The 27,516-nt window shown below is 42.4% G+C and overlaps 2 protein-coding genes and 1 pseudogene across 10 annotated transcripts in view; all 3 read left to right on the forward strand.

The window, feature by feature from the left end:
• Positions 1 to 9,482, forward strand: part of RC3H1 (ring finger and CCCH-type domains 1) — a 114,614-nt gene extending 105,132 nt beyond the window's left edge. For 4 of the 8 annotated variants that reach the window (XM_053246339.1, XM_053246341.1, XM_053246344.1 and 1 more), the window contains one exon: positions 750 to 9,482. In XM_053246339.1, coding sequence (XP_053102314.1) covers positions 750 to 903 — 154 coding nt within the window. In that variant the 3' untranslated portion in view covers positions 904 to 9,482. The remainder of the gene's footprint in view (positions 1 to 749) is intronic. The other 4 variants (XM_053246340.1, XM_053246343.1, XM_053246345.1 and 1 more) reach the window with 1 other exon arrangement.
• Positions 9,483 to 11,742: 2,260 nt separating this feature from the next.
• Positions 11,743 to 25,829, forward strand: SERPINC1 (serpin family C member 1). 2 transcript variants are annotated; one of them, XM_053246699.1, is made up of 7 exons: positions 11,744 to 11,899; positions 13,623 to 14,001; positions 19,336 to 19,551; positions 20,943 to 21,080; positions 22,608 to 22,998; positions 24,328 to 24,392; positions 25,563 to 25,829. In XM_053246699.1, the coding sequence occupies exons 2-7, from the start codon at positions 13,627 to 13,629 to the stop codon at positions 25,734 to 25,736; spliced, it is 1,359 nt and encodes a 452-aa protein (XP_053102674.1). In that variant the 5' UTR covers positions 11,744 to 11,899; positions 13,623 to 13,626; the 3' UTR covers positions 25,737 to 25,829. The 2 variants fall into 2 exon arrangements, with proteins under 2 accessions (XP_053102675.1, XP_053102674.1); XM_053246700.1 differs by lacking the exon at positions 24,328 to 24,392 and having other exon boundaries at positions 11,743 to 11,899; positions 25,563 to 25,702.
• On the forward strand, positions 14,878 to 17,078 carry LOC128322088 (adenylyl cyclase-associated protein 2-like; annotated as a pseudogene).
• Positions 25,830 to 27,516: the final 1,687 nt, after the last annotated feature.

Here is a 27,516-nt window from a genome sequence, read left to right on the forward strand (position 1 = left end):
GGTCGAGTAATTGGCACCTGACCTCGGTTTGTGAGGAAAAACTGGCAAAAAAGGTTAAATCTGCAAATCAGAGGCAGCTGGAAATGACTGTGGAGGTCATTTCCAGCTGCCATTTTGTGAATTGGAGCCATTTTGTGGCTCGTTTTGTCAAAAAAAAAAAAAAGGTCTGAAAAATAACAAATTTTTGCGGGGGGGGATTTTGGCGCTATGGGGGGCATTGGTGGAGGCCCACAGACCATAGTAGAGTACTTTACTTCGTGTTTCTGCCCCGTTTGGCCTGTTTTTACCTCTGTTTCCCAGCCCCCAGGAACCTAACCCCTGCAATTACACTGACTTCAGTAATCTGGTGTTAGTGAAGGGAAGCCCTGTGAATACCAAGGTTTTCCTGTATTCTAAAAGCTGACTGAAAGATTAAGCAAGATAACCAAGGAGTGGCAAATCTTGTGATTAGCCAAAGTAGAAACCATGCCTTGCCTTAATCTGCATTACATACTTTATATGTTTCAATAGAGTGAATGCATCTCTCACACTCTTGAATGCATCTCTTTATTTAAGGAGCCATATTGTTTATCTTTCATGTGAAACTATCTGTCCATGAATTGAAATTGGTTGGGCCATCTGAAGCATCATAGCCAACCCTGTCCGGTGTCTTTTCAAATGTGTCCTTTTAATGCTACTCGTGTTCTCTCTCTTCTCCCTCACACCCCTACCCCCTGCCATCACTGGCCTTTTTTGCATCCATTCTTCAGCAGTGATGTTCCAAATGGATCAACTCAAACCCAAGAAAATATTGGCCTCCTTTCCAACAAAGCTGCAGCTCTGAACTTGTCTGAAGATACCGAAGGGGGAGGAGGTGACCAGGATGCCCAGAGGACAGGAGCAACACCAGCCTCTGCTCCTTGAAGGAACAAAAGCATCCCTCCACTTCTGTTGGGGAGGATCACCTTTTTCCCTCCTTGGGATAATGGGAGACAAGAACTGCAACAACGACAGCAGGTCCTAAGACAATGTGCACAACACCACTACTAGAAACAGACCCTGCACATAGTTCACATTAACACATTTTTTAATTAAAAAAATGAAAATTAGCAGTATCTGCAAGCAACTCAGATTAAATTTGTTTTTGTTCTGTGAATGAACTTTATTTTAATAACTTTGGATGCCTTGAATGCCAGGGCTTTAAAAAAACAGATATTATATATATATATATATACACTCTGTTTGATTAATTGTATGATCTTAATGAGGTAGGTTTTCTCTTTTATTTTGGTATTATTACATACCCAGTGTATAATTCCTTCTAGGCCTCTTTGTGCCGCCCCGCCCCCCAAAAACAAGCTCACTCACCGCTGCTTTGTGTGAGTTTAAAAGGAAAATAGGGAATGTGAGATGGAGGAAGAAGCTCTAAATTGCTTGGTCAAAAAAACGTGTAGCAGAGTTTATCTGAAAGTAACAGTCCTTGTAGATGCAAGTTCCTTCATATTTTCCTAAACATTCTAGCTTTTAAACTATAGCTTTTGAAACATTTTTATCAATAACAAAACATTTCAGCAATAACCAACTTAAAAGGCCTCAAAAAGTGAAAATGGTTCATCTGTTTTTGAAGAGTGAAGGTGTCAGATGTGATGAAGAAACAAACACAAGTGGAGGTACTTTTGCTTCCTGATCTCTTCATTTCATCCAAAGCTGTTCTGACATGTTCTGATATGTCATTGGCTTTTATTGGGAAAGTTAATAAGGTGAGAAGAGTGAACATAGTGTTTGCTTGACACTGCCATATCAAATCCTTTTCAGAGTCAAGGCTTTAGGCTTTCTCTGTGTACGGGAAAGGCCGACTTCCCGGGAGTGGACTGGGGATCTCAGGTCCCGTCCCCCCCCAGCATTTCTATCTGAAAGAAAAACCCTTCAGCACCTATATAAATTGGAACCCCTTCCTTTTTCCAGCAAATGCCATTTAATTTATGACTGTCCTGAAAATGCCACTATTGTAAGCAAGAGTCTTACTCGTACTGCACATATTTTGATTGACTGACTTCCTCCTCTCTCTCTCCCCCCACCTTTATTTACATAGATTGAGATTCTGAGTGGAAATCTTATGTAAGGATCTCTCATATATTTTAGGCCTGCTCCTCTCTTATAAATTAGACTACTAAATCTCAAAGCACTGGCTATGTAATAAGTTGCTGCATTGCTTTGGTTGGGTAAAAGCAGAAGTTTATTAATCTTGTGTTAGGTTGTGTGTTTTTTCTTCTTCTTTCCTTAACCCCTTGTTGAGGTCATAGCAACTTTCACCTAAGCTTTGCATCTGTCTTACTTTTAAATGAAACAAAATGGGGTGGGAGTACAGGTCCCCTGTTGCCTACCAGTAGGAGAGTCCAAGCAGAAGACTCTTTTGAGTAGTGATTATTTAATTTGCCCAGTCAAGGCACCGCATTTATATACTATTTCACATTGAATTTGATTATGCCCTACAGACCTGGCTGGCCAAAAATTTGATACACATATTGGCTTGGGATTCGAGCTTTCATTTTTTATTTAAATAAAATTTATGTATGTATGTATGTATATATACACATATACATGTAGTTATATCTATATATATATTGGGTATGTTTTAAGAATTTTTTCACACGAGTGCAGCTGTTATAAAATATCTGGGAGGTAGAAGCACTGAACAAATATATATGTATAACAAAAAACATTTTACTTCTCACCTCTTCCTCTACTCTTAAACTCACATACCACTCTATATCACCTTACTTGAATTTTTAAAAGATGAGAAATGTTGTAGGAAGGAGTCTTTGGACTTCCTTGATTCGCAAGAGCACACTTCTCTCCAATGCCTTGATTTCTCCCCTCCCTGTACACTGCCTTTTCCCCTCTTTGCACTGACTTCTGGATAGAAATGCTTGTTTTTCTCTTCAGGAGAATTGCTCGCTTGAAAGAGGCCATCACACCTTCTCACCTTTGCTGGATAGGTAAACAGAGCATAATGTTGGTGGAACATGGAACAAACAAGCACCAAGCTAGCATTGCTTGTAAATACTCTTTTCTTTGTCTTTTATCCATAGGAACTCTCTTCAGTAAACTAGGAGTGTTATTCCTAATCTTAAGGGGCAACTTCAGAACATAAATATCTCAATTTTTCCTAGCAGAAAAAAACTATTTAGTCTAATTATATAAATGATGGAGCTGTCTTTTTGAAGGTGTTCACTTTAAATTAGAGAGTTGGATTCAGAGAAACAGTGAAACTGGCTTTCTGTTAGCAGTTTCAAGCAAATTAATTTCCTATACAGTAAACCTTCTGACTTCAGAGGAGAGAGTCTTATATGGAAAACGTCTCAAACTTTATCAACAAAGTTGTAGCTCGCATTCATAGCAGGTAAAGAAGATAACTTAATATTTGTTCCACCATCTTTTCAGTTCTGTACTTTGTGCATGATGCCCTTGTTATGATAAGCCTACCTAGGTTAATGTCCTGTTTGCCCAAGCAAATAGTCTTGTTTAATCTCTGCAAACCACATTGATCTTGGCTTAGTTTCCTATTTCTCTTGGTGAAGGTTGTGAAGTTTCATCAACAAGGTGTGCACATAGGGAACTAGGAAAAGTATTTAAGCTTTGTAGAGATGGTATAGATGAAATGTATGAGCTTTCAAGTAGATGAATCTGTAATACTCTAATTCTCTGCCTCTTTCCTGGTTGTTATAGAAAGACAGTAGTAATACTGGCTAACATGATGCACAGCTTAACACTGGTATTTTCCTTCTGCTAAGGTTCTGCACACACAAAATCTAGCCCCAGCAGAATTGCAGAAGAACACAGTTGTGCAATCCATTGTTTTTTAATCAAAGCTCCATTGCTCTAGCACAGACACTCATTTCTGAGTCGTCATGCAATTGTGCTCTTGCGTGGCTCTGCTGAGGCTAGATCTTACATGCACAGCAGCCCTGACAGAAAGGAAATGCCAGCATTAGACTGTGCATCGTGTTGGCCACTGTCTTTTGAAGTAATCCATGGGATCTGGAATACATTTGTTTTGACATCAGCTTCAGATCCTATGTCTTTGGACCCTGGCCTGGACAAATCTGAAAACCTTTGCTTTCCAACAATTAGGAAACAGGGCAGCAAGCATATGTATATGCATGTGCATTTCACAATCCTAAATGAAGCCTTACAACGTCTTCCACCTGTTATTTAAATTGTGCTTGGCTGAAAGATGCATTTTTTCTCTTGGGATGAAATTGGAATAAAATTTACATAGCTGTGATTAGTAAACCATTCTGTAGATTGCCACTTGCATTCCACTAAGAAGTTTATAACATGATGTGATGGTTTTTAAACCCCCTATTAAACATTGCTGGAACTCACTGAGATGGATGACATGCATTCCCTCCTGATAATTAGATATTATAACATCCTAAACTAGTCTTAATACTGTGTTCTTACTTAAACACTCCCTTGGTGGTCAGAACAAATTATGAAGATTTACAAGTACATTCAGGGAAGTTAATTGAAGTCCTAGGTTTCAAAATAACATTAGAAAATAGCTGACTGTATATAAAAATGTAACGTGCATTGCCCTGAAATAGTTTGAGCCTTATTTCACATTTGCTCTTGTCTAATGAGGATTTGCAGTAACCTTTCTAACTTTGCTATCCTAGCTCCCTCTGCTCCTTTTCTTTTCATCAACCCACTTTAGACATGCCCATTGCCCTCCCTGATCATTTACCAGTTGACAGCTTGCTGCCTCAATACAGAGCATTCAAATGAATTCGTTTAGCCAATAACTTCTGTGAAGTTGCCTTTTCTAATGGTGTTTATTACTCAGTGATGCACAAATGTGGTATTGCCCCTACTGGTAGGCAAATGAAGGGATCTGTATAAATGTGGATAATACCCTTTTTACATTCAAGGAGAGCCAAAGACTTGTGCTTTAACTCTTGATTTGTTTTTGTTTTTTTGTCGTCGTCTTTCCCTTTCCCTTTCCCTTTACTGGGCTAGCCAGTTTGGATTTAAAATTTTGTAATGTTTTGTGTTTTGGGTTCTTAACACTGGTAGAAATGTGCAAAAGCTCATGACTGTCAAGCCTTACAAAAATACCTTCAGTGATGGTAAATTAACAGCACATTTCAGAAATGGTATATTCAGGCATCTTGGAGTTTTGCAGCCAATATTGTAAAGAAAAACATATGCTTTAAACACATCTTTAAAGAAAATACCCTCCCAGCACATTTTAATGTATTAGCAAAGAAAGGGCTTATCCAAAAAGCTGTTTAAGCTACTGTTTCCTTCCATTATTTCTGCTTGCAATTAGCATCATTTAACTCTAGGTGGTGAACACAAGGAAGCTTTAAAGAGGCTGAAATGGAGCTCTTTGAATAGAAGTATCAAGCATAAGAAGATTGCAGAGGCAAAGGTATGCAAACACTCTAGACTTGTTCTCATGACCGCAGGGTAGGATAAGCCCTCAGCCTGTGTAGGAGAGCCGAATGCACTACTTGGTTTTGTGCTTGCAAACATTAAGGTAGGAGGTGGGGAAAATGATTGTGTGGAAGGCAGCAGCTGGGCAGGACAGCTTTTCCTCCTACCTTGATAAATTTTTATCATTTTACATTGATAAAATGCTGGGGGCGGGATCTGGGTAGGGGGTGCTCATCCTACCCAGCTGCTGCCTCGCACACAGTCGTTCTCTCTGGCTTCTAACTTCATGTTTGCATGCAGATGATCGAAAATTGGGAGCATGCCTAGCTCTCCTACCCAGGCTGGGAGCTTCTACTCTTCTGGCGGCCGTGTGAACAAGCCCTACTGTATGTGCTGACTTCTCAGGTAGACCTGTAGTCCCTGGCTGCAGCAAATACTTTGGGTTGTGGCTTACCAATAAGATCCAAACCTACATTTCTATCTCTTTGAAGCTATGCAGAAGTCTCTCTTATTAGTTTGGGATTCATAAATCAAAATAAAGCCACTATAAAGGCAATGATAAATAATCTATCAGAGTGCTTTTTGCTCTATGAGTTTAGCAAGCGTGAGCCTTTTTAAAATCAGCAGCCCTGAGGCAATCATTCTCCAATTATTTTCCCTAATTTTCAGCAGCGTATTCATAATGAAACTTGCATTAAGGCCTTTCCTCTATGAAAGGTACCTTTCCCCCTCCAGAGCTAGTTTCTCTAAGTTGCAGGCTTGACATCTGGCTTGTTCCTTTTAAAGATCCGGAGGCAGTGGGAGAGGATTCCGTTGCGACACCTCCTATCCTTCTCTTCTCATCCACCCCACACCCTGCCTATAGTAGCAAGGAGGAGTCCTTTTTTACTTTACAGTGAGGCACTGGTGAATGATGGACAAGTATACCAACGGGAAGAACTGGGTAGGAAGCCTTCTGGCTACATACTCTTGCCAGTGCCTTGAAACATTCAAAGGGGCAGGCAGAAACACCAGACTACAGTCTGACAATCTTATTCCGATCACGTCCAGGTAGCTACTTGACTCCAAGTGTGTCTTGCAAAATACAAAGTCTAAAGCATTAATTAGCATGAATGATTTTTATTTTTTTAAAGCCAGACTTAGTAACATTGGGTAGTAGCATTCTGGCTATATATAATGCATCCAAACTCTACACTGCTTTGTTCCAGAAATAACTTCAAAATGTCATGTCAGTGAGATGCTGGAACAAAATTTCCCTTATTTCACCCTCTTCCCCAATGTGACAAATACCTCAAAAGCAGCCTTAAAAAAAAGACAAAACTATATACACAATAAAAGCCAATTGCCTCCGTTGGTTAGCATCAATGGATTGCATAAGACTGAAATTTTTGGAAGGTTCAAAAGTAACTCTTATTTTCATTTTGGCCACAGAATGGGAATCCACTGATCACCACAAAAAGGATCCTTTCACATTCACCATCACCCTGATTTGTGGGCTAATCTTCAGCTGTTTGAAAAAGAGTGGCAGCTGCTCTGTTGCTTTGTGTGGTGTTAGGTTTTCCCCAGGATCAGTTGTCTAGTACTTAGAGGAATTATTAAAAACAAAAACCAATCCAAATACATCCCTGTTTCACAGACATGACACACAGACATTTGTGCTAAGCAAAAGTGTAGCTCAGCAAGGCCATATCTGTAACATCCCAAATTAACACTGAGAGGAGAGTCCCCCCCCCCCATATATGTAACGGTGTTCCTGTGGTATTCATTGCTTTGGAATACTGCAGTGGCATCCCAGTGTTTTGACTAAATGTTACAGCTAAAATAATTACCTTTTGATTTCACAGATAAACTGCCACAATATGGGTCTGGTTTTGAGAAGCAGTGAACACTCAGGTTTCATTGTGATAAGAGTTCAGTAGTAGTTGTGGTTATTGTTTGACGACTGGATAGCTTCCTTTCTAATGTGCAACATTAGACATGTCTACATAACTTAGAAATCTGTGGCTGCCTGATCCTTTTTTCACATCCAATAATACCCAATTTGGGAGGTTAAAAATGTTCAAGTTTGGCTTTTTTTTTGTTTTTTGTTTTTTTGTTCTTAAAAGGAAAAATGTAATCTCTCTCTCTCTCTCTCTCTCTCTCTCTCTCTCTCTCTCTCTCTCTCTCTCTCTCTGAAAATTAAAAGTATTAGATTTGCTGATGTTACATGTATACATATCTTTTATGAAAACAAAATCCTGTGGAGTATTTGGTGTTTGCTATAAACAAAATTTGTTTGTTTCTGTGTATGTTTAAGTGACTTTGGGCACCATTGTAAGTGGTAATGTCTTGCACACAAGCCCCTTTGGGGTGTGCACAAGAAGACCACCTCAGTGCCCTCTTGTCATTAATGTTAGTTTGTTGTGGCAGACAATACTCACAAGTCTTTGGCATCCAAAACCAGATTGTTTAACTAGATTGGAATCCCACAACTGGATCTGCACAGGGAGCTTCTAAGCTTAGCATTAGATAAAACTGTGAGGGGTGGGGAGCAAAGCAGGCCGTTCTGCTGGAAATGCAGCTGTTTTTCCTGCTGTCTCTACAGCCCTCAGTTTCAGGCTCTGTAGAGGTAGAAACCCATAAAGTGATTCTCTGCTGCCTGTTGTGAGTTTACAATTGCCTTGCAGTCTCTGCTTGCTATGTAAGCAGCCTCTTTGCTAGCCATGGACCTCTTTCCTTGAAGGCGACCTTATCAGCAGCATGGTGGTGGTTTTTATTAGTTTTCAAGGACTCTCAGTCAATTATCTAGAGTTTGCTCTTTGTTTTTGTTCATCAAACCTGCCTCTCTCTCAAAAGTCCCCTGGTCATTTCCAATTGTGGGATTTCTCTATATGTGTGTGCATTCTTTATAGTTGTGTGTGGGGGGAAGGAGTTTAAGCCAAGTTTCCTTTGGTCTTTTTAGGATTGTACCAGTCTCCCCGAGACATACTTAAGTCATTATCACCTTTTTGGGTGGAGTTCATTTTTTAAATAACTTTTTTGACATTTTTGGTGCATATATGCTTGGGATAGAGCTCATGTAATTTACCAATCGTATTGATTGTATGTGATTGTGCCCTGCAGAGGTATATTTAACATAAAATAAAATGAAAATGAAAAAATTTAGTCTAGGGTGATGATGCTGATATAATAAAGGAAACTCCAAGATGTTGAGTCAGGCAGTGAGTGACTGAATTTGTTTAGAGTTCAAGGATTTGACAGCTGTTCTGATCAAAACACTGGGTTTGTTTGGGGTTTTTTGTTATTTCTGCCCTTTGCCTTCTTTTCCTCTCCTTTTTCTCTCTCTCTCCATATGATTATAATAATATATAATCTATATCACTCTTAATGGGCCGCCTTCACATATTTACCACTCAAAACAGACACACAGACGGGATGTGAAGATGAACATTCTTGATATTCTTCTTGAATATGCTTTCATGAATAAATATTATAACAGTGATATAATTACTTGGAAAATCAGAGTCCACAAAAGAGAGGGATACAATGATAATCTTTTAGGAGAAGTTTCTGGATGCAGATAGGGACAAAAGATGTCACTCTACACACTTGCTTCAGTGTACATCCCACTAAGAGCTTTCCTACTAAGCAACTTGAAGTTTTTCTGTTCGTAGAATTAAAGATATTTTTTTGCAGGAATGGGTAGGCAGTTTCAGTAATGTCAGCACCAGCTCTTAAATGTCCCAGAACAAGAGCTTTCTCATCAGAAGCAAGTGAAAACAGTACTGTATCTTCTTTCAGCCTCTTTTGTGTATTAATCCTCAGTCAAGTGTGGTTTTTAAAAGACTTTTCTTTTTTCTTTTTAACACAAAGGAGGCTTAAACATTCATTGGAGAGAGAGAAAGTGATGTCTAGATGGAAAGGGTAAAACATTAATCTCTCTCCATCCTTTTTTGTGAACAAATTGTGTGATTTTAATTTTGGCAAGTATAGAACTGACACGCTGTCATCTTATATGTAAAGAGAACTTTTGTGTGCATGATGGTTATTGTATAGTAAATAAATGACACATGTCAAAATGCTTTCTTGCCCAGTTTCCCCTTTGGAACCGCTTTGGCTTTGTATAGGTCCTGTGTGCTGTTTCAAGGCTCATACACATTTTTTAAAAAACCAAAACCCTAAGGTATCATCTGACTAATACAAGGGTTGCTTTCGCCTTTTGGCATAGGCTTTTGGATATTACCTGTCTTCCTGTTCACCTGTATGATGATAAATGAATGAGAGCACAGTATTTTCACCCAGTAAGCTTGCCATGGCAAGGTAGGTAAAGGGGGGGGGGGCTGGGGGCCCAGTGGCAGTAAACATTGCTACCACGGCTGGCTAGGAAAAAAATAGTTTTGTTTTAAATACAAGCAGGCACATTTGATAGGTGTGCAGATACATATGTACCTTGTGTACAGCATCTCAAAGTGGGTCTGGAAGGCCCACCCACCCACCCATCAGTGGGTGAGTGGGCCCCACTCACAGGTGCGCCCCACTCAGATTACAGCAGCATCTTGTCTGTTTCCAACAGCATGTCCTCTGCAGACTTAACCCCACTGTAACTGTGAGCAGGGCACTTCCGGGATTTATGGGCAGGCGGGCGGGCAGGACTTCTAGACCCGCTTTAAGATGCTGTACACAAGTATAGTATCTGTCCTAATAGCATCTGAAAAGATCTAGGGTTTGGTCTTAAACCTGAGGGCAGTCCACACAATTGAAAACCAGGTAGGACTGCTTTTCCTCCCTTGTTAAAATGCTGGGTATGATAGCCACGTAGGATAGTGCCATTCTGCCCAACTCCTCTCTTGCATACATACTACCACTCCCCTCCTCCTCCTTAGTTGTTTGTTCACACATGATTGAAAATCAGGAGGGTGCACCACTCCTGAAGCTTGGGAGGCCCCTTGTCTTACCCAGTTTTTGATTGTGTGAAATCAAATGCCTTTATGTGTTATAACACATGGAGCTTCATAGTAAGGTAGAGTAAAAAAGATTTTTAAAACTGGCTGCTCTCATGGCATTTGGTGGCTTAGCCTCACTAAATAAGTTTTGAGTTGTGCACTTTAAAATATGCATCTCCCTACAACCCAGAGATCACATTTTGTATATTGCCAATAGGATATATTTGCCAATGCTTACCTCCTAGCTTCCAGAACGTTAAACTACTAATATTACTATGGATATTTATATACTGCTCTTCAATCAAAGTTCTCAAAGTGGTTTACGTAGAAAAAATAATATATAAGCAAGATGGCCCCCTGTCCCCAAAGGGCTCACAATCTAAAAAGAAACAAGGTAGATACCAGCAACAGCTATGGGAGGGATGTTGTGCTGGGGTTGGATAGTGCCAGTTGCTTCCCCCCTGCTAAATATAAGAGAGTCACCAGTCTGCTCAGTTAGTAGGGGTGGAAATGCATATTTTAGAATTTCAAATGCAGAGCATCCCAGCAGAGAGATGAAATCTAGTTCCTTAGTAAGTTAGACAAGATTGGGCCAACTAAAGAAGCTAGCTTTAGCTCTGAAACTACAAATTCAGTAAACACCAGAGACCTAGGCAAATAGCAGTAACATCAGCATTGTACAGCTTAAATAAGAACTGGGAGAAGATGGGTAAACTTTGATTGCCTGTATACCAGTTTGTCCTGGCTTTGCCTCAAATACTCCTGGAAACACTAGTTTTGTGAGTCACTAGCAGTTCTTTTTTTAGTGATTCCTAGCTGTGCCTCCCACCCACCCATAAACCAATAGAACGACACGTGTCAGGGAGAGGGGGTGATTATTGAAACGTGGTGGAGGCAGATGGGTCCTGTGCCAATGTGTTCACTTTCTCTTCCCCTCCCTGTCATTGGGCTATTCCTCCTGTGCATCTTCTGTGGGGCCCTCTTTTCTGTGCTCTCTTTCATTCTGACCCTGGGAGAGGCAATTGTCCTGGGCCTCTTGCACGGAAGAAGCTGCATCAACATTAACAAACAGTACACTCCAATGGGGGCGGGGGGGGGACTTGAATTTCCAGCTCCCGGGACTCTCCTCCTTTAAAAGAAGATTCTGCCTTGAAGAAGCCCTGTCCATTGGCTGTGAAGATACTTGATTGCAAAGAAGGTGGCTTATGGCTGAAATGACTTTCTCCTCCCTCCTACTTTGCCTGCATCACTGAGGGGTGTCTGCAGTTCAGTATGTGCAGGATATGTTCAAACAGTGCCTCATTGAGTTGAACATTAAAACCACTCTCAAATCAAACATTGCTTTGCCCCACTCTTTGTTTAACCTGCCTCAACTGGTCATCAGCCTTTGAACTCAATGGCTCACCCACCCCCTTTTCCGTTCCCTTCTCTTGTTTTGGCTCTGGCTAAGAGTAGAAGACAAAGGGAAATCTTCTGATTGGGATGGTCTTTGTCTAAAGCAGGCAAACCAGTTTCTTGTTCATCATATCTTAAAGGACGGAAAGAGGACGGAGGAGGTAAGAGACTTCATTTCTTAAAGGTTTACGAAAACCTCATTTTCTTAAACAGTCAGCCAGTCCTACCATTCTGCCTCCGGTGCCAGATTCTGGGACACCATTAAAAGGCAACACATTATAAATAATATAATTATTATAGCTTTACCGCAGGCACCCAAAGATCTTGGTTTTTCAGTAGAATTTGGGGGTTCTTGGAAATAGGACTCCTCACAAAACCGTGGCTTTGTTTATTTGTTGCCAACAGTTCTGCATATGTGAGTTTTTGTGCAGCATCTGCTACATTGTGCACAATTCATATTCCTCAGGGTCGTCGTCCCCCCTAATTTTTAAAACAACTTTCTAGTCCATGTTTATGGATATTGCCTTTGAAAAATATGCATGCAGTTAGTGAGAGGCTCTAGGGAGTCAGGAGAATGACTCTCCCCACTTCCTAATTATTAATTTTATGTTGTGTGTTTATGCCTTGCCTCGAAGATAAATGTTTTGTTTAAAAAAAAATCTTAATTTTAACTTAAGAAAAAGTGAATCCACACTTCCTGCCACTCCTACCCCTTTTCAAAAGACTGGGACAAGCTTTGCAGCAGGAGGCAAGACTGTGAACTTGATTTACAGTGGTGATACTCCTGCTGCTGCAGGTCAGGTAGGGCAAGGTCTGATGAGGTGGTAGCAGTAGGGCAGCCCCCCGCTGCTGCCTTTGGCTCCTCCAAGTCTCCTTGGGAGGCTGGCCCTGTCTCACTGAGATAGACTATACCACTTCAGGCTCTATGAGAATGCCTCCACACGGGGAGGGGGGTGGGGGTGGCAGCAGGGGGACCTCCTTCCCAGAAAATAACATGCTATTTTTTTTTACCGCATTCAGTTAGAACTTTGGACTATAAGTATAGGGTTGATTAGTGTAGGTTACTACAACTCACCCAAAATTTTTCCCCTTGCAACCAGATGAGTTTGCCATTTAAAAAAAATATATATCTTGAATTATGTGAACATTCAACAACCAGGTTTCTAATTAACATTGTTTATGGGATTGCTGGCGGCAGCAGCAGCAGCAAAGAGACATGCTAGCCTTGGCCAATGTACTACTTCCTCTTAGAACGAACTGCCGCCCAGATTGTTTGCTTGCTCTCTCCTTCAGGACCAGATTGGATAACCAAAGGTCATTCATCTATATGCTAACTGAGCAAAGAGACCTTTCAAAGTGGCAATTCGCTTATATTTAGCAAGAGGAGAGCAACTGGCCCTATCCTACTCTAGCACAGCATCCCTCCAATGGCTGTTGCTGGTATCTACCTTATATTTCTTTTTAGATTATGAGCCCTTTGGGGACAGGGAGCCATTTGATTTATGTATTTATTTTTCTATGTAAATCATTTTGAGAACTTGGGTTGAAAAGCAGTATTTTAGAAATATTGCTCGTAGCGGTATATTAGGGAACAGCTGCAAGCACTTGGGTTAAACATGCGTCCTCTCCTAGAAGATCGTGTCTGAACTCTTCTGAGTTGCAGAGGCCAAAGAGTGTGAAGAAGGTGGAATGTTTGGCAGCAGACCTTACTCACATCATGACAGCCCTTCACACAAATAAAATAAGTTGGCTGTCCAGGAGATCTGCTATGTATCCACTAAGAAACCGTCTGACTGTTTTGGTGGTGAGTGTGTGTGTGGATTTTTTGTTTGAGAAAAGTGCAGCTCTTCCTATTAGTTCCATGTCTCTCTCCCTCTCTTCTAGGAAGATGCAGCTCATATTATTATTTCTCATCTGTATGTGGTCTGCTGTAGCTCCACAGCACCGCTTAGTGGAGGATATATGCACTGCGAAACCAAAGGATATCCCTGTAAACCCTGTCTGCATCTACCGTAATCCTGAGAAGAAGCTCCTAGAAAGCACAGGCTCAGAGCCTGATCAGGAGAAAATCCCTGAAGCAACGAACCCCCGAGTCTGGGAACTGTCCAAGGCCAATTCCCGCTTTGCTACACGCTTCTATAAGCACCTGGCTGACTCCAAGAATAACAATGAGAACATCTTCATGTCACCACTCAGCATCTCCACAGCTTTTGCCATGACCAAGCTGGGGGCCTGTGACAGCACCCTCGAGCAGCTTATGAAGGTAATGTAGCATTGGCTTCCTTGCTGCTTGAATGAGCCAAGGTATTTCAGTTGGAAGACTCTCCTATCTCCATTGAATTAGGGCTTTCCCCGATTCTGTATGAACTTTGCCATGTAGTTCAATTTAGAGTATTTATTTAAGATCATAGCTCATCACAGAGCAAGGGTATCTCAGATGTGTGTATTGTAAATATACAGGTGGTCTCACAAAAACAATGTATTCAACATAATCTCAGCAGTTTCTCATCACAAATTGATCTCTCTGTCACCACCACATTTGATAGTATAATTGTATGCATTTTCTCAGAGTGGGGTCTTCTCTCTGTTTGGGGACTGGTGTTTTTTTAATTTGTTCATAAATTAGATGGAGTTATAGGTGAGCAGTAAGGTGCCAAATTTGATGAAGACACCACATTATTCAGAGTAGTAAAACAATAAATAAAAAGATTGTTAAAAGTTCCAAAAGGATCTCTCCTGAGTAAATGGACTTCAGAATGGCAAAGGGAGTTCAGTGTAAGTAAGTATAAAGTGATGCACTCTGGGGCTAAACATCTAAACTGCACAAATATGCTGATGGGGACTGGGCTGGCAGTGACGAGCCAGATAAAGGATCTTGGGGTCGTGGTAGGTGGCTCTCTGGAAATGTCGATCCAGTGTGCAGTAGCTTTAAAGAAGACCATGCTAAGGATCATTAGGAAAGGGATTGAAAACAAAACTGCCATTATAGTAATGCCCTTATACAAATCTGTGGTGTGACTGAATTTGGAATACTGTGTACAGTTCTGGTCTCCTCACCTTGAGGAGGATATTGTAGGTGCATGGCCACGGGTTTCCGTTGCCAAGGGGAGAAAGAGGCTCCACAGCTCATCAGAACAGAATGGCAGATACACAGGCTTCAATGGAGAGGTTGGAAACTGCTATAATTAGGCTTCAGTCACTGTCATCAGGTTCACTCAGGAGTGCTGGAGTTGCAATGTGGAACTGTCAATAGAACCAATGGAGGTGTAGCACCACACATTGAAGCCTTTGGTAGACTCGTAAATGGGAGTGTAGCTGAGTTTCTGCAGAAGAGTAAGATCCTCGGTGGTGATGTGAAGACACATGCAGAAATGATTTGTGCAGCTTTCCAAGCACAAAGAGCATTTCTCTTGTTAACCTTGCAATATCAAGAACCTCTGGGAAATGGTGGCAATTATTCTAAAGCCAATATCAGATAAAATCCATGAAATTCAGATATTCGGGGAGAGAAACCGAGAAAGTAAAATGTGTAATCAGCTGTCAGCTGTTAGTGAAAGTATTCCGGCTCTTGGGTGGATAGCAGTGTCTCCTAAACCAGGACCCTCTGTCAAGGATATGAATGCTGCTGCTCCCTGTTTATACTAACAGGGAGGTAAAAGACTACAAACACAGTGATGTTATATGTTGACTGGGTGAAGTCATACTTGAATACCTGGATAGGGCTTCAAATATACATCAAGGGTTTTCATACCACTGGGCTCACCTGGAGTAAAGCTGGTCTAATTGATTCATCAGCATCTGGGCTATTTACATTAGCAAGCAACCAGAACCCTCCTCCACCATCACCACTTCCTCTGGCACCAGCACCAGCACCAGTTTTTGATAGAGAAAATGCAAAAGACGATACAACTGCTACTTGCTCAGCCTTATTTGCCAGCTGAGAGAATAAATCACCAAAGGGCTTCACCATGTATCTGATGACCAGAAGGCCTGCAGGGATGGGGAACCTTGGCATTCCTGCAGATGTTGGCCTACAGTCCCCATAATCCCTAGCTATTGGCCTCTGTGGCTGGGGATTATGGGAGTTGTAGTCCAAAAACAGCTGGAGTGCCAAGGTTCCCCATCCCTGGCCTATAGGAATCCCTGTCTTTGTGCCCAAGGGACACCCGTTCAATCTCCTATAAAAAGCCATATTCCAAATCCTACAGCTCCCAAAACACCGCTCAACAGAGCCATTGTCTTGTGTTTGAGCTTGAGGGAAAGAAGTGAAGAGTGGAATACCAGGAGGACTAGAACTAATTTTGAATCAGAGACACTGAACTCAAGCAAGTTGCTTACAATTGTCATGGCTCAGACTTCTGAGTCAGAGGAGGAACGGGAGGACTCGGTTGGGAGTACAGGCTCAGAGGCACAGCAGCAGGATTTGGCTGGGAGAACAGACTCTGGAGCTGAGTTGGAGCAGCTGGCAGACATGAGGGCTGAGGAGGCTGATCAGGAGGAAGCTGGAATTTCGCCTGTGTTAAGAAGACGGCTCAAGAGAAAGGCTCAGTGGGAGACACACAGGTGCAAGATCTCACAGGAGAGGAAATAGAAGTGCTGAGTCAGGAAAGCCCGATTGGCTGCCGGTTATCTTGAGCCCTATATCAATCAGACGCTGTTCCGAGGACAGTACTGTCAGCAACGTTGCCTTCCGCAGACAGTGTTCTTCATGCTTAGAATCATTCAACCTTTCTTGTTTCAGCCTGTCCTTGTTCTGTTCATTCCTTGTTCCATTATTTCAGTTATTACTCAGTTATCGTAGAGGGGCGTACCTAGTTTACTTCAAGGGACTTTATTTTTTTATGCTATTTTTCTTTGTGAGTCATTTTTTGCTTTAGTTCGTGCAGCCAAGCTGCTACTCTTATCTCCAGACTTTCTAATTAACTCACAGAAGTAGAGCTGAAGGGGTTGTAAATTCCTGTCGGGTCAGCCAAGCCAACAGATTTATGACAACAATGTCAAGTTGCAAATCCACATTACAGATTAAAGGAAAAATCAATTCCATCATACTTGACAACTGCAGAAATCTTGGCCTTGTGTTTGACAATGTGGGTATAGCTGAAGCGATAAACTCCAAGGAGATTCAAATACAGGCACAAGGGAAAGTGCCAACAATTTCAGTTAACAAAACCGAAGGTTGTCATAAATACCTCCGTGATAAATACTTTGATTGTGAAATCATGAGTGCCAAGTCATCTGAAATGAACGTCCTTATCCCTCAGGATGTGATTATAAATTAGGTCCTGTTCCTGGTGGTGTAGATCCATGTTGGTCACTGATCCTACAGAGATTGTGGGTTAACTTCCTAAGGCCATACAGAAAACACTGACCACAAGCAGCACTAGAAGTAGAAGTAGCACTAGTTTGTACTGCACTGATAGGCCTCCAAGCAACTATTCTATGTCATAAGAACCATGGTATAGTGGTTAGAGTGCTGGACTAGGACCGGGGAGACCCAAGTTCAAATCCCCATTCAGCCATGATACTTGCTGGGTGACTCTGGGCCAGTCACTTCTCTCTCAGCCTAACCTACTTCACAGAGTTGTTGTGATGAGAAACTTAAGTATGTAGTACACCACTCTGGACTCATTGGAGGAAGAGCAGGATATAAATGTAATAAATAAATAAATAAATCTTTCCCTCCACAGAGAAATGTTTCTGTGTAGGAAAAACCATGAATACTGATGTACATTGTTATCTTTGAAAAAAGTGCAAATGCTTATTTTGCTATGGTTACATAAGCTTAAGAGCTACTCTGCACATCCCCAGTACACTTTTATAGGCATCCTGATATTCTTAAAATTTCCGTAGTTTGCCTTTGTTTGCAAATAGATTATATATCATGTCATGTGAATGTATAAAGGTTTTGAATACTACTCCATGCAGGTTATTGGCTATTTCACAGCATAATAAGCCAAATGTCTGCATGATACACTTTGTCACATTTTCAATGCTTTCCTTTATGTTTTGGGAGCAGAAATAAATAATCTTAATATGTCTTGAGACATTCATTTTAAATTTGAGATCATTCATATATCATATAGTGAAGCTGGGCCCTAGCAAATCTGTAGGTCTTATAGGTCTTTTTGTGCTTTCAAAAATGGAAAAAGCACACCTCTTTGCAATATATTTAAAAAATGAGTAAAAACTAGATCTTTGAAAGAAACAAGGAGGATATTGTAGAGTTGGGAAAGGTGCAGAGAAGGGCAACCAAAATGATCAGGGGGTTGGAGTGACTTCCCCATGGAAAAATGGACTATGATGTTTGGGTCTTTGTGGTTTAGAAAGAAGACAGATAAGAGGGCACATGATAGAGGTGTATAAAAGTATGTGCTTGGATAAAGTGGATAGAGAGAAGTTTTTCTCCATCTCTCGTTAGAACCTGGGGTCATCCATTGAAGCTAAATGCTGGGTGATACAGGACAGACAAAAGGAAGTACTTCTTTATACAATGTGTAGTTAAACTATGGAATTCATTTCTGTTGGATGCAGTGATGGCCACCAATCTAGATGGTTTTAAATGGGAATTAGACAAATTCATGGAGGATAGGTCTATCAACAGCTACTAGCCTTGGCAGCTATAGTCTTCAATCAAGATCAGAGGTGGTGGCATGCCCCTGAACATCAGGTGCTAGGGAGCACCAAGTGGGGGGGGCAGTTTCCCTCCCTCCCCCCACTTCCAGACCTCCTAAGTGCATCTGGCTGGCTGATGCATGGGGCTGGATGGGTCTTGGCCAGTCATAACATGACTTTTTTTTTTTGGTGCTGCTTCTGCAAAGAATGCTGTATTATATATTATGCATATTATGCATTTACCCAGCTGCGACAATAGGTACATTTCTTATCAAAATTGGTCATGCTAGTGGCTTGCTGTGAAATCCAGATAAGATTTTCCTCTCCTTGGCTTGTATAGATAGGTTAACTGTCTGAAAATCACAGCTTTCAGTTACAAAAGGAAAAGCACATTCTTGTCTTTATGGCTACAGAGCTTGTTGATTTTTCTCCAGTGTCCAGACAGGATCAGGATGACTGACTGACCTCATTTTGGGCCTCCCTAAAGCTCTGCATTATGACCTATTCAGAACTCTTGAGCAGGTCCTATTGATTCAAATGGGGGCTTGCACAGGAGAACCTTCAGATAGATTGTGCCTATCCTGTCTCTTCTGACGACACCTGTATTCATTCAGACACTATGTACCCTGCACAAAGGCACAGAGGCTTTAACATATTGAGGAGAGACTACATGTACTCACCACGCACTTCATTTTCTAGGCTTTCTACATCCATTTACAGATCGCATTTGCAGCAAGCTTTCCTGCATAGTTCGGCCCTCATTTCCTGGTATGAGTTCAGCTCTAGACTTCTACCTACCAACAGAAATTATCAGGGAAGATTTAATTTGCAGGATTTTCTGTAGAAGTGTGATGCACTGATTTGGGCTGGATACCTGGTAATTTCAGCTGGGACTTCAGAGTGTGCTTTGAGATCCACAGGCCACTCTTATCTACATTTTCCAAATTAATCTCCGATTCCTTTTCTCATTGCTCTGTTTCTTCAGGTTTTTGAGTTTGAAACAATTTCAGAAAAGACATCAGATCAGATCCATTTCTTCTTTGCCAAACTGAACTGCCGGCTTTACAAAAAAGTCAACAAATCCTCAGAATTGGTGTCGGCCAACCGCCTCTTTGGAGAGAAGTCCGTGGTCTTCAATGATACGTACCAGAACATCAGTGAGGTGGTTTATGGAGCCAAACTCTGGCCTTTGAACTTCAAAGTAAGTCCTAAATGTTTTGGTGGGGTGTGTTCATGCTGTTAAAAACTATGCTGTAACCTCTCAATTGTATCACATGATATAAGATCCTGATTATAGAGTACAGAAGTTCTGATGTGAAACTCAGAAAGAAACTCAGCTGGCCCCCATCTTTGTTCCTCAGATTACACTTGCATGTAAATCTCTGCATCCAACATTAATTTCCTCCTCTTCTTTGCTCTTCATGACCCACATGATTTATTTGGACTGCTCTCCTTTTTTCAAGTACCTTGCAAGTTTGCCTGATGAAATGTTTGTTCAGTGCCTTATTATTTTGTTTACCAACTCATTTCCTCCCAACTTGAAACACTGTTCCGGGAAGAGGTGACTTTGTGACATCACAAGGGCTAGCCAGTCAGTACTGTGCTTCATCTGGAAACCCGGAATTGGTTTCTTCTGAGCTTGAACTTGCAGGGAAGATGATACATCTGACTAAAACAGGATGAACGTGTTGTTTCACAGCAGCCTGACTGCCCTTTATCTGCTTTTGTAATTTTTTCTTTTCCCCTCATGTTTCTTGGACTAGTTCTACAGCTGCCAGTTTAAAAAAAAAGTTCTGGCCTTTGCATATTTATAAAGCATTTTGTATTTTGTGAAAGGAACTCTCTCTTGCCTCTTAGGAAACTGCTGCACTTTGCCCTCAGCCTACCTGTTGGGGAGTGGGGATGTAACCTGGCAGTCACTGTACTGGCTGAGAAGCTTGTGGGGTGAGAAGCCAGACCGACCCTGGCCTGATTGGAAGTGGCTTGCGCTCTGGTGTGTTCTGACTGTTTTTTTCGACATGGTATCAGCTGGGAGACCAACACATGCCTGCAGACTCACAGAATCTACCTTGGAAAATTATGCCAGCCACATTGACACATCTCTTACTAAGGGGCTGGACCTTTGTGTAGAGATGCTGTATATACGTATTCCTATTCACACCACTGTATGTGTGCTTTATACAAATGCAATTGCACATGGGTTGGGATATCAATGACACTGCATAAGATGGCCCTGCTGGATTTTCATCCTCCAACTCTGCAAACTGGCCAAAAGGATAAGGTTCTTGTCAAGCCTGTAAAGGTTTTGTCTGGTTGGCTGCTGCCCTAATCAATGTATACACTTTCTGGACTTGTGGTCAACCACTTAGTTTTCCAGTCAGATGGATTTTTTTGTTTCTAATTGTCCTTTGATAGAGAGGGATCCTGTCATTCAGTTTTAAAACCCAGGGCTGGTGGACGGGAATTACTACAACAGTTGTCAGGTACAATTTCAATTGTTTTGCATCATGCAACCTGCTTTTCTTTCATCTGTTTCTTGTTACTTTAGTGGGGTGTGTGAAAGTTACCTTTCCCAATGTTTACTGTTTTCAGGAGAAGCCAGACCTATCCAGGGCAATCATTAATGGCTGGGTAGCGAATAAAACGGATAAACGCATTACAGATGTGATCCCTGAAGGAGGTATTGATGATCGCACTGTTCTGGTGTTAGTCAATGCCATTTACTTTAAGGTATGGAGAGAGCCCACATTAATGAAGGGTGGATAGAAAAGAGAGGACCTGACCTAAGATGTCATGGGGAAGAGAAAATTATTATCTGAAATGCACCTGCTCCCCTGTAGTAATGTGAGCTCCACACAGTTGCGCAAAAGAGCCAGAACAAAGCAGTCACACAATGCAGTGGAGAAGTAGTGCTATGCATCCAATCTGTGTTTGCTTCAGTAGTGGCTGGTGGGCATTGGAGCAGGGGAGAACCTGGTCACCAAGGTAGAAGCCTACTCCCGCCTTCCCTCCACACCAGTGGGCTTGGGTATTTACCCAAGCCTGCCAGCACTGAGGAAAACAGAAAGAGGAAAAAAGCAGAAATGCAGGGGCAAAAATAGAAAACAGAAAAGTGGTGTGGGGTGTGGGGGAAGAAGGCAGAAAGGAAGGGCAGAAAGAGGGGAGATTGGGAAAGCAGAGATTGCACACACCCCTCCCACCAAACAAACAACCCAGTCAAAGATCAGACTTAACAGCAGCCAGGGAATCCTCCAAGGAGGGAGCTTCCTCCAGCTCCTCCCCCCCTGCCTGCCACTTCCTCTTTTGGTCTTACTGGTTGGAACAGCTGCTACTCAAGCTGTTCCAGCCCATCTGATTCCTAGGGGGCTCCTCCTGGCACTGCCCCCAGGAAGAAGGGGGGAAAGTATTTAAAATATATTCCCTGAAGCAACCAGGAAGTGGATTTTAACTCATTTAAAATGAGTGCCAGGAGGAGCCCCTAAGAATCAGATTGGCTGGAGCAGCTTGAGTTGCAGCTGTTCCAGCCAATAAGACCCGAACAAGAAGTTACAGGAAGGTGTGGAGGGGCTGGAAGAAACTCCCAGCTCTGAAGGTTCCCCTGGCTGCTGGTAAGTCTGGTCCTTTATTAGCTTTTTGGTGGTTTTTTTGGGGGGGGGGTACGCTGCCCCGCCTGACCTTACTGACCAGCCACCACTGGTTTGCTTCTGTCCTTTTGTAGCGGATCCTGCTTGCAAATGGGAATTGCCGCCTTCTAGAGGAGAGTTGGCTTGCATATTGCCCTGTGCATGTTCTATCTTTGTATGTGGCACTGTGATTTCTGTTTACCTGTGGGCACTATCCCTTAGGGCAGAGCAGTGGACCTCAGTCACTTGTTTGAGGAGGCAGGGGGGACTAAGCAAAAGTGAGAAGGTTCAGGCCACCTGTGCACTTGTTCTGAAGTCACTGTGCCTAATGACTCCTTTTTGATACCTCCTTCAGGTTTGCCTTCCTCTCTCTTTCCAAGGAGAGCACCCCAAATCTGCCAGAACCTTTCCGCACATATTGGGAAGGTCCTCCTTCCAAACATTCTCCATAGAACTATATTCTGTAGCCACAAGGTTATATGGGGGTGGCTGTCCCCTAGGATAGACTCCCTGATAGGTCATGAGTTTGTCTGGTTTGGGGAAATTGGGGCTGAATTGAATTGCATTGGCCAGTCTAGGTATCTGGCTTGGTTTCTGGATGATTGTTTCCTTCCCTTTTAATACATTGACCCAGGGCCTCTGGAATTCGAAGTTTCTTCATGAAAATACAAAGGAAGAGACGTTTTTCAGACCCATTTCTGGGTCCTGCCTAGTACCTACAATGTATCAGGAAGCTCCATTCCACTATGCCTCCATCCCAGGCTCTAAAGTGCAAGTGCTGGAGCTGCCCTACAAAGGGAATGACATTACTATGGTGCTCATCTTGCCCTATCTGGGAACAGCCCTGGTGGAAGTGGAACGGCAAATATCAGAGAAGTTGCAAGGCTGGCTGAACGCCCTGAGAGAGGTCTCCCTCTCAGTGCATCTGCCCCGTTTCCGGATGGAGGAGAGCTTCAGCCTGAAGGATAAACTACAGCAAATGGGACTGGTAGACCTTTTTAGCCCTGCAGATGCCAAGCTGCCAGGTCAGTGCCCCTGCTAGGACAGAATGCCTGCTTGCCCTTCAAGTTAGAGGGCCTTCAGCTTTTTGTCGTCTTTGCAAATAGAGGGTGTGTGTGTAGTTAATCAACTGTGTGTGCGCGCGCGTGTGCACACCCACATACGCTTTCTACATCTTATTGTTGTGGAGGCATTCTGGGATGGCCATGCTTTTTTCCATAGAGTGTACGCAGTGTCTGCACCCCACGTATCTCTGCTTCGTAGTCTGCAGTCATATTCCCTTCGTCATATTTTCTATGCCCCCTTATTTGTCTGTACCACTTCCGTCACTACCCCAAAATCCCAGCTTCTCAATATGTAAAACTTCGTTTCAGAATAATATAGCTAATGCAACAGCTGTGTGTAAAATGATCATACTCTGCACTTCTACTATTTATTTCCTCCTCACTCCCAATTTACTTTGGTCATATAACAAAAACTGGCCTGCTTAAAGTCATCTCTATATTTATTTGTACACAGACCTGAAGCTCTCTATTTTTAGTTCATCAGCATTTGGCAGAGAAAATGAGGGGCTTGCCCTGAAAACTCCTGGGGAGCAATGTAGGAGAAGCTTCCTCCATAATTTGGAGCTTCATCAGCTTCGATAGTGGGGAAGGGGGGGGGGAGATGTCCCTTGGCCCCTGAGAAGAGAGTGGCGCTTGTCCACTAGGTAAAACTTTGCTCTTTGCTCTCCCTCTTTTGGCTCTTTGAAGAAGGGGACAGGGGTGGGCAGGTGCCCATTTTCACTTTTTGTCCCAGGGCCTACTCCAACTTTGCAATGCCCTTGCTGAACACAGTGTTGCATATATGCACAACACCCCAGGTATATTTGTCTATTCTGAAGATTCAGTCCATGCCACACTGAATTGGTGGATGGAAGCCTCCTACCACACCCTTGCAGGAGGTCTGCTCTAGCCCTCCTGCAGTTTGTCTGTTTCCCATGGAAACTTTCTAGTAACTTTGAGCCAGGTTTGCAATGCTACAGGAAGGCCCAGCAGCTGCAGATTCTCCCAGTCCATGCCAATTCTTTTGTGTTCTCCACACAACTTCCCATCCCTTCTTCTGAGAACAAGTGCCAGCGGCTTGATCTAAATTCCCTCCAGCAAGTCTACACCCTCCATCCCCTTTTACAAGTTTGCAAGATAGTCTTTTTGCAAGTGCACCCCAACCAACTTGCTCCGTGACCAAATGACTGAGCAAATTATTCACGGCAATGAACTTCAACAATTAATCATTGCAAGCTCCTGTGCCCTTTTGCTTTTTCCCACAAGGCTGCTGTTTTGCACTTGCTCAGTGTAGTTTGTTGTATTTTCCAGGTATAAGTGAAGGAGGCCAAACAGACCTTTATGTATCTGAAGCTTTCCACAAAGCCTTCTTAGAGGTAAGGCAGGCCAACTTTTATTTTCTTTCAACCTGCCCCCTCTATCTTCTTTCTTTTTCTTTCCAACTTGTACCCATAAAGGTTTAATAATGAAAAAGAGGCTTTTTTATGTATAAGTCTAAGTAGCCATGAAGCTGAGTGCAGCTTTTTAAACCTGCAGCTCTCCTGAATATGACCAGCCATGGAGACTAGGTACCAAGCAGAGCATGACTTGAATAAGGGCAATTATCTGTATACCTCTAGGAGCTCAGGGTGCAGTATATGATTCTTCTCCTCCCCGCATTTATTTTCACAATAATCCTGTGGAATAGGTTAGGGGGCTGATTGATGATGACTAGATCCAGCTCATCCAATTGAGTTTAATGTCTGAGTGGAGATTTGAATCTGGTTCTCCCTGTTCTTTATGCAACTCTCTAATTGCTACGCTTGCACCAACTCAGTTCTTAGGCCTGGAAGTTGCCGAAGAACAAATAGGATAGTTTTAAGAATAGCTGTAGCTTGACCCATATGTTTAGAATGTGGTGGGAATGGGCACCAAGAGTGAATGATATGACTTCCATGTAGGTTTGAGTACCAGAATCTCTTTGGGAATTATACACTGACACCCACCCTGTTTAAGATCCTGTAAAAAGGCACACCCTGAAAGCAAATCTGCCCTAGGTGTCTGCATAGAGTTCGAGATCAGCAACTACAAGCCCGAGGCCAAATCTGTCTTCCTATATTAGCCACAGGGTGCCAATCCAGAGGCAAAGTGGTGGGTGTGTGTGTGTGCCACTGTGTGGATGGGTGTCTGCAGAAAAACATTCTGGGGAAGGGGGGCAAATAAAAGCATCTGATGTGTTACATCTGGCCATGATTTTTGGGGGGAGTGGGGTGGGGAAGAGTCCTCCTCTAGACTCTCATGGGAGGGGCTGGGGCAATGAGACTTGCTGGCAGTTCACCAATTCATTGGGGTCACTTTTTTTAGTAAATCAAAAGGTTTTATAATTGATTAAATAAAACAAAATATTGCTGCACTAATTACAAGGTTCAAGAAAGGTATATCATAGAAGAAGAAAGGCCTTGATTTCCATTGGTCTCATGGTGTCAGTCTTGAAAATGAGTAAGTGTCTGCGTATATTGATAATGCATGTTCCTAATGCAGTGTGTGCATTTTTATCCAATTGGCAGGTGAATGAGGAAGGCAGTGAGGCAGCAGCTGCAACAGCAGTCATGATCACAGGCCGCTCCTTTGCTTTGAACAAAATTGTCTTCAATGCCAACAGACCTTTTCTGCTATTCATACGGGAAGTTGCCCTCAATTCCATCCTTTTCATGGGCAGAGTAGCTGACCCTTGCCCTTAACTCTCTTGTTGCCTTCTGGTGGTCCCACCTCCTGTTTGTAAACTCCCCACGGCATCTGGGGTAGCCAGCTAATAAAAAGGTATCTTCCCTGTGTTTCTGATTGTTCAGCAGATATGGAGTGTTAGTCAAGCTTAGTTTATGGTTTAAGCATCTCGAATATTTGTATTTTAGCCCTGCTCTCATAGGACTGTAGGAGGATATGGTAGAGAGAGGTCTGACTCTTAGGTCACATCTGCCTAGGCTATTTATGCTTACTCCAGCCTTTCTGTCTGCCTCTCTTCTCATTTTCCATCCCTGCCTGCCACAAATTCAAGTATGTGGAAACCTGAATTGTGGGAGCAGAATAAATTGATCAAATTAAGGTGTATAAATCTAGCCATTTGTTTTGGGATACAAATACACACCTAGATCTGCCTCTCTCGCTGCCTTCAAAGGGAGTGGGTTCTTAACAAATGGCACCTTCCAAAGAGCTCTTGCCTTTTAGGGTGTCATGTTTAGGGAGACTGGCTGGCCAGCATGATGGATGCTTTATGTTGGATGGTTCCCCCCACCTGGCAGTATCCTAGCCCTCTACACCTGAAGGCTGGGGAAACTATTCAGTTCCTTGGGAAGCCTTTCTTAACTGTTTTTGTAAACTGCCTAGGGCCTTTGGAGTCAGGTGGTATATAAAATAAATAAAGGTAGCTATACCAAATAAGTGGTTGCATATTGAAACTGAATAATAACCTCTTGGCATCTATTAATACAACATTACTAATACTTAAATCCCATTCACAGGTCTCAATCAAGGAAGGTTAATATGGAGTATCTGCTTAAAAGCAGTTGCCTCTAGCTGTATACAGTAGTCAGTCACTTAAGACCAGTGGGACTTTGAGAGCAATGGTAGCAAACTCATTCTAACAACTCCAAAACAAAATGTGTTCCAGCCTTAGATATGTGCAATCTGATCCTATGCATATTTACTCGGAAGCATTTCCTTTTGAATTCAGTGCATCTTACTTCCTTGTAACTTGGTACATCTGATTACAGTTTTAGAGGACTTGTGTGGATGTTGACCTCAAGGGAGGCTGTTTGTGAACTGCTGAGGGAAAAGATGGTATTTACTACTGGGGAATGGCCATTTGCCAAAGGTTGCACTTTACCTTCAGATGCCATGTTGAGGTGTTCTGGACGGGTGCCGGTTAGTGATATTTTGTAATAGCACAATCAGGTAGTGGAAGGCTTGTCCAACTTGATCCACCAAGGCAAACACAGCCATATTTTGCAGTTGCCAGGTGCTCAGTAAGCAGACTAATAGAATTTTACAGTTGTACTAGAGGACCTCCATGGTTCCTTCCAGCTCCCTGCTGCATACAGGAATCTGCTACAGCTCTGTGACAGCCCTTCTGAAGACAGTTCTATCTTATTTTGTCTTCTCTTCTCTAGCCTAAACATACACAGCTTCTTTAACTATTTTTCATAGGACCCCTTGCCATCTTTGTTGCCCTCCTCCGAATCTCTTTAGGTTTATCTTTAAACTTGAAATGCAATTTTAGAGCTGGGAACAGTAAATGCTTCTGGGCATGTAGGGAGGGATCAACAGGGAAGGGGAGAATATCTGAAAATCGCTCTTTGCCTCCATGCATGTGGCAGTGTTCCCTATTTGCAATGCCTTGAATGTGGGCCAGCATTCCAAATAGAGTCTGAACAGAGCAGAGACGAGTTTGAACGATTATTTCTTGCATAGAGCCAAGACAGAAGATTTCCCAGGCCCCTGGTGGCTCCTGACTTGGCAGATGAG

This window comes from Hemicordylus capensis, chromosome 4, assembly GCF_027244095.1.
Source record: "Hemicordylus capensis ecotype Gifberg chromosome 4, rHemCap1.1.pri, whole genome shotgun sequence".
NCBI lineage: Eukaryota > Metazoa > Chordata > Lepidosauria > Squamata > Cordylidae > Hemicordylus > Hemicordylus capensis.

Coding starts and splice junctions, on each gene's coding strand:
- SERPINC1 (XM_053246699.1), top strand. CDS start 13,627: ATGCAGCTCATATTATTATTTCTCATCTGTATGTGGTCTGCTGTAGCT. Junction 21,081..22,607: donor TCAATGCCATTTACTTTAAG/GTATGGAGAGAG, acceptor ACATTGACCCAG/GGCCTCTGGAATTCGAAGTT. Junction 22,999..24,327: donor TGCAGATGCCAAGCTGCCAG/GTCAGTGCCCCT, acceptor TGTATTTTCCAG/GTATAAGTGAAGGAGGCCAA.